The sequence below is a fragment of the Pinus tabuliformis genome, chromosome J, assembly GCF_031772625.1.
Source record: "Pinus tabuliformis cultivar Carrire ecotype Pingquan chromosome J, CPIR1, whole genome shotgun sequence".
Lineage (NCBI taxonomy): Eukaryota > Viridiplantae > Streptophyta > Pinopsida > Pinales > Pinaceae > Pinus > Pinus tabuliformis.
Genome location: NC_142295.1, coordinates 1,542,257,037 through 1,542,263,244, shown reverse-complemented (window position 1 = coordinate 1,542,263,244; position 6,208 = coordinate 1,542,257,037). Strand labels below are relative to the sequence as shown.

The 6,208-nt window shown below is 40.1% G+C and overlaps 1 protein-coding gene across 1 annotated transcript in view; it reads left to right on the top strand.

The window, feature by feature from the left end:
* Nucleotides 1–990: 990 nt before the first annotated feature.
* LOC149233382 (uncharacterized) overlaps nt 991–6,208 on the top strand; it is a 166,936-nt gene continuing 161,718 nt past the window's right edge. The window contains exons 1-2 of the mRNA XM_089379741.1: nt 991–1,417; nt 1,533–1,583. Of these exons, the coding sequence (XP_089235867.1) occupies nt 1,328–1,417; nt 1,533–1,583 (141 nt within the window). The 5' untranslated portion in view covers nt 991–1,327. The remainder of the gene's footprint in view (nt 1,418–1,532; nt 1,584–6,208) is intronic.

The window sequence follows — 6,208 nt, the reverse complement described above, 5'->3', positions numbered from 1 at the left end:
AAAGAAACCTAACTCATTAATGTCATTTCCAATGCATATTTATTAGAATTCAACTAAAATTATCATCCTAAGACAAAGTAGATATGGAATACATGATTATGAAAGGTACAAAGGAAGGTTGGGCTCTCCCAAACATGACTTGTTGGAACAATGTTGAAAGAAAAATACCTAACCAATAAAGTGCACTTGAAAATACAGATATTAATAAATATTTGACAAACTATTACAATGTATTTTCATACATAGTAAATAAGTGGATAATTTTTTTTCAATAAAAACATATTTATTTTAAGAGACTAAATTTTGTCTCGATCCATATTTTAAAATTTTTTAAATATAATTTTATATCGAAATTTCCATTTAGTAAATTTATACCCTTTACAATTTATTATTATTATTATCAAATCTAAAAAAATAATGAAGAAAAATCTTATATATGTTATTTACTGATTCCTCATCATATACATCCTTTTAAAACAGAATACAAAAATATATCCTTAAAAGGAAACAGACAAAATAGAAGAATTAAATAGAGTACTATAAGCTATCTTTAACTTCGTAGAGGTTAAAATAATTTCTTCTCCTTCATCTCAAAAACTTCAAACAAACTTCAAGCTCAATATCGTTCCCAATTTGACTCGTCGATGCCACACTTAATCCAATCCTTGTAACGTGATATAGCGGGTTGGTATGAAAGACCAACCAGGCGTTCAATACGGGTGACTCCCTTGACCAACTAGGCATTCAATACGGGCGACTCCCTTGACCAACTAGGCATTCAATACGGGCGAGTCCCTCTCGATGAATGTAAGGCAAGTTCAATCCCTATGCCACCTAACCGGGTTGAAGTTTTCTATCTGAAGGTCTGAACATTTATGAAATAGCGGGTAGACTTTATATTTACAAGAACCACATGTCCAACGACCCCGACATAGATAGCTTAGCCTAGCTATGTTGAATGAATGGCCAAGATGTGGGCACATCGGACGGTTGAGGAGCAGCCACGTGATGGGGATGGACTGGTGCAGACCTTAACATTAAAGAGTGTACCCAATGAATCGGCGGGTCCATTAGTATTGTTGTTTGTGGAGGACGACATAAGCCGAGTCATTAGTATTGTTGTATGTGGAGGGCGACATAAGGGGAGATTCCGAACACTACATTCGCGAGTCGTCATCCAAGCAAGGTGAAAGCTGCTCGCAAAATACTTCAAATCCCCACTGCAATTTTGGGGCGCGATCCTGCAATTTGGGTTACCAAGCCAGTCCAGGCCAAGACAATCTTTGATTGATGAAATTAGATTAATTGACCATTTTCCTTTCTTTCCATGTCCACCGTATCTGATGTCGTGGGAAAGCCCATCATCAACATCAACGGTGACTGGGTTAAATCATCCAGTTTCTCCTCTTCTTCCACGGTTAGTAGTGGGGATTGATACCTTATGACAAACATTTGGGGTTTATCACATAACTGGAAAATTTATGGTCTGCAGCTTTGTGTTCCGTTATGTTTAATTGATCTTTTTTGTGCAGGTAGTGTTGGACCCTGCAGCCTTCCTAGAGAATTGGAAAAAGCAAATCCAGGTTGGAACGCTTACTTGCCCCACACATGACATGCTTGTTATCTGAATGCCTTTTTTATCTCTTTCAGACTTGCTTTATGATACATATTTCACAAGCATTCTGTACTAGCATCATGATGAAACCCTTGGACTGCAAATTAATAGACTGGCATCATTCTATTCCATTTCGAATGATATATTTTGTTCTTTTCGATGTTATTGGATGCTTGCCTACTTCATGGTTCCATGAATTTGAAATTGTAATCGAGTTTTAAGTAGTCAGATATGTTCAATGGCAAGACCCACAAGCAGAACTTGACGGATTCTCGTCACATGTTTTAATTATTCGTGTAGTTGGGGCTGGAGGCATTGAACCTCCTTTAACGTGATCCATCAAGGCGAGTCCCTTGTTGCGCAGAGAGTGGGGGTGTATCATCCTGGAAGGAAATCCCTTTATGAGGGTGTGCCGTGAAAATTATCAAGAGGAGTGAGGTAGATTTTATAACCCAGCTGGGTGGGGTAGGAGCGATCCCTCAACTTTGTGTAACAGTTTGTTGAGTGCATTGAACATGGACAAAACATTCTCCTCATGGAATGAAATCCTATCATGGGGATATGCTATGAAATCCCTTCAGAGATGCGAGGTACATTCTCTATCTGAGGTAGGGGTAGGGCAGTGGTCATCCATCAACTCTGTGTAACTGTATTTTCAGCAAGTATAGTCTCCAGCACATTGTAGCATTTAGGCATGGTCTACCAAGGCAATTCAGCAATTTTTTTATAGAAATCAGACCGTGGCACCCAAAATCCTGAAACCTGACAGCTCTAACCCGGATTTTCAAAAATTTCTGCCAGATTTTCTCAAAATCATGCTGGAAGTTCAATGATTTTTCGGGCGAAATTGTAGCCTATTTAGACTACGCAGTAGCATTTATGCACCTCCCTTTTGTAGACTCGCGCAGAAAATCATGCTGGAAGTTCAATGATTTTTCGGGCGAAATTGTAGCCTGTTTAGACTACGCAGTAGCATTTATGCGCCTCACAAAACCACAATAACACAAGATATGACTTAGGAAACCCTTTCGGGAGAAAACCCAACTGGATGGTGAGGCTACTTTGCTCTCTCTTTCTTTGAATGGAAATGGTGCAAATACAAAGGACTCAAGGAGTGATACTTATGGTCCATAGGTTGCCACAAAACATAAACCCTCTTTGTTTTGCCTTCTCTCTATCCACTCTCAACTACTTTGCTTTTACTATGGAACAAAATGCACTAGAATAGAATTGAACCCCTTTTCCTCTTGGTGATTTGGTTATAACACAATTCAATAGCCAACTAGGGGTTAAATTTGACCCATTCAATCCTCAATATGAGTTACGACTTGACACTTCTAGAGTTTTCTGCATAGAATCCACATGGCTAGCCCCTTTTCCATGAGTAATGGTGTTAATTGTTGAAGTTTGTAGCTATGGTTGGTCTTCATAGTGATATGTTTATCATTGATGTACATGTAAAGCATGATCTTCATGCTCATTTGTAAAATTAAAAAACATTTTATTTATTTATTAGAAGTCAAAATTAATTTTTATTTGGAGCCCCAATTGTCCAAGTCGGCTCTCTTCTCCTCAAGTCGGCTCAGACTCCTTTGGCAGCCATTCGACCTCTTGTTTGACTATAAGTTGAAGACATTTGTCCTCCTCTCAGAAGTTAACTCGTCTATGCATACACAAAAGCAAGTTCTGGGATACAAATTAGTGAAGAAGTAGATAAAAAGGAGTTCCTTGGATTACAAAATATTTCTGTGAAGGAGGAGGCATGTATCTTATCTCCTATGCATAACCAAACTCTGTGACAAATAAATTCTGTGGTTTGATACCTCGAAGAAAGGTCTGAATTCTGTGGTGACAATTGTGAGCAGCAATCGGAACCTGTGAAGCTACTGTGACAAAGAAGATCTGAACCTGAGACTACTACGGAGATCCGAATTGTTTGTGGTGTGACAGAGATCCGAATTGTCTAGGGTGTGATAGAGATCCGAATTGTCTGTGACAGAGGTCCAAATTGTCTGTGACAGAGATCCATTGATCTGTGGTATATTGTGTGACAGAAATCCGAATTGGTTCAATGGTCTGTGGCGATTGGTGTGACAGAGATCCGGATTCCGAACTAGTACAAAAAACCTGTGAGGACTCCTTGTTGGAACGCACAAAGATACTGAGGGGGGGGGTGAATCAGTATCTCAACAATTTTTACTTCAAAACAATGACATCAATGATCCGAACTAGTACAAAAAACCTGTGAGGACTCCTTGTTGGAACGCACAAAGATACTGAGGGGGGGGGTGAATCAGTATCTCAACAATTGTTACTTCAAAACAATGACATCAATGATTATAACAATATAGTAATACAATAGTGAACACAAATGCTTATTTTCAAAAGCTTTTTATAAGAATGTTTGAGTACAATGTATGAGGGCACCAATCCTCAACAAATCTAGGCTCCAACCTGAACATACAACTTCAGGCACCAAACTGGTCTACATCATAAGGACACCAATCCTCAACAACAACTATAGGCACCAACCTGTACCTTTTGTGGGCTCCAACCTACGGGAGATTCCAATCCCCCAAACTGAGCACCAACCCACGGGAGACTCCTATCTCCAAGCTGAGCACCAACACAGCTACAAGTTTTACATAACCTGATGTCTAGGTCTTCAGGTCTTCAATCTGCTTTCCAACTGATGTTCTTCACGCACCAAGCAATCTTCAGGTTACTTCTCTCTGTCTTAGATATCGCCACTTGGCCTATACCTCTCCAATGAGATCTGCATCTAGGCCTGCACCAAGATCTCCAACCATGTCTTCAATGGTCTACAATAATGTCTCCAATATTCTCAAACTGGTCTACATCATAAGGACACCAATCCTCAACAACAACTATAGGCACCAACCTGTACCTTTTGTAGGCTCCAACCTACGGGAGATTCCAATCCCCCAAACTGAGCACCAACCCACGGGAGACTCCTATCTCCAAGCTGAGCACCAACACAGCTACAAGTTTTACATAACCTGATGTCTAGGTCTTCAGGTCTTCAATCTGCTTTCCAACTGATGTTCTTCACGCACCAAGCAATCTTCAGGTTACTTCTCTCTGTCTTAGATATCACCACTTGGCCTATACCTCTCCAATTAGATCTGCATCTAGGTCTGCACCAAGATCTCCAACCATGTCTTCAATGGTCTACAATAATGTCTCCAATATTCTCTGCTATCATGTCTTCATTAGGCTTTCTGTTTCAGGTCCACAAATCACCTCCAAGTCTGCAACAAGTCTATCTGTTAATTCTGCAAGGTCTATTACAGGATCATCAAAGGAATCTGCTTCAATGTCTTTTACAAGGTTTACCTAATATTCTCCATGAACAGTCTCAAGGATAACTTCAAAGAGCTGGTCTATGTACTGCTCCAGGACTGGTCAAGATCTGCACCCGAGGCACTTCAAAAGATCTGGTTTATACCTGCTTTTAAAACTTTTAATTCTGCTCCTCAGAAATACTTCAAGAATATAAACAAGTATGTGTCAAGCAACTGTCAACAAGGTCTGAGGTAGGAAGGTAAAATTTCTTTTTTCACCACAGGCCAAATTGTTACAGGAAAGCCCTAGTTGCAGGTCCACAAAGGAAGGTCTTGTTCCTTTCACAGTACTGAGGATACATCATGGGATTTTCTCCACAGAAAATTAGGGCTAGGTAACAGACTTCAGCTCTTAGAGAATTCAGCCTTGTCACAAGAATCTCAGTTTTCTTTACAGTGTATTTTTGGTCCTCGTCCACAAAAGAAATGCCAGTCCTTTGCTGACTTCAAAGAGAAATATTACTGATTTTTGTTGTCCTCTGACCACAGATATTGATCCGGATTTAAACAGGAACGCAACAAATTACAGAGATAACCATAAAGACAAAGATGCAGCGGAAATAATACTTCATTTCATTAATGTAAAATACTGAGATATGCTTACAAACAGAAAATGGAAATAAACAGCTAGGGCGATGGTAGCCTATCTCTGAGAATAGATGTGGTGGCTACATGCTTTTGAACTGTGTTACAATGAGGCTCGAAGGCCTATTTATTGTTGAGAAACAGTGGAAAACCCTTAACATTCCAAAACCTAACCCTAGAAGATGAAACGCCAAATTGTGGGCCCTGTTTTGGGTAAGTTGGTACATCAACTTCCCAGGGTCGTAACTGTGGCACCCGATCTTCGTTTGACGCGTACAATAGCTTGTTAGAAAGATCTATCCGAGCACTACAACTTTGAGAAGAGCAACGTCAGTCCATGAACTCATGTTGCTCCTAGATTTCCCAAAAAACGTCGTTTAGGGCTTCAAAACGGCTCCGGAAGTTCAGGACCCGAAAAATTGCTAAAAATAGTAAATTGTGCTACAATTAAGGAAACTGAAAAACTGAAAGAGACAGTTGTGGGGGTCCAAGTGGGATAGGTGGGTGGACACCAACATCCACCTGGATCATTCCTCCCCCCTTAGTAAGCAATGGTCCCCATTGCGTTGAGTTCCTCCATCTGCTGAACTTGGTCCTTGGTGAGCTGTTCTGCAATCTCGGATGTGTCCAGTAATGGTGGGAA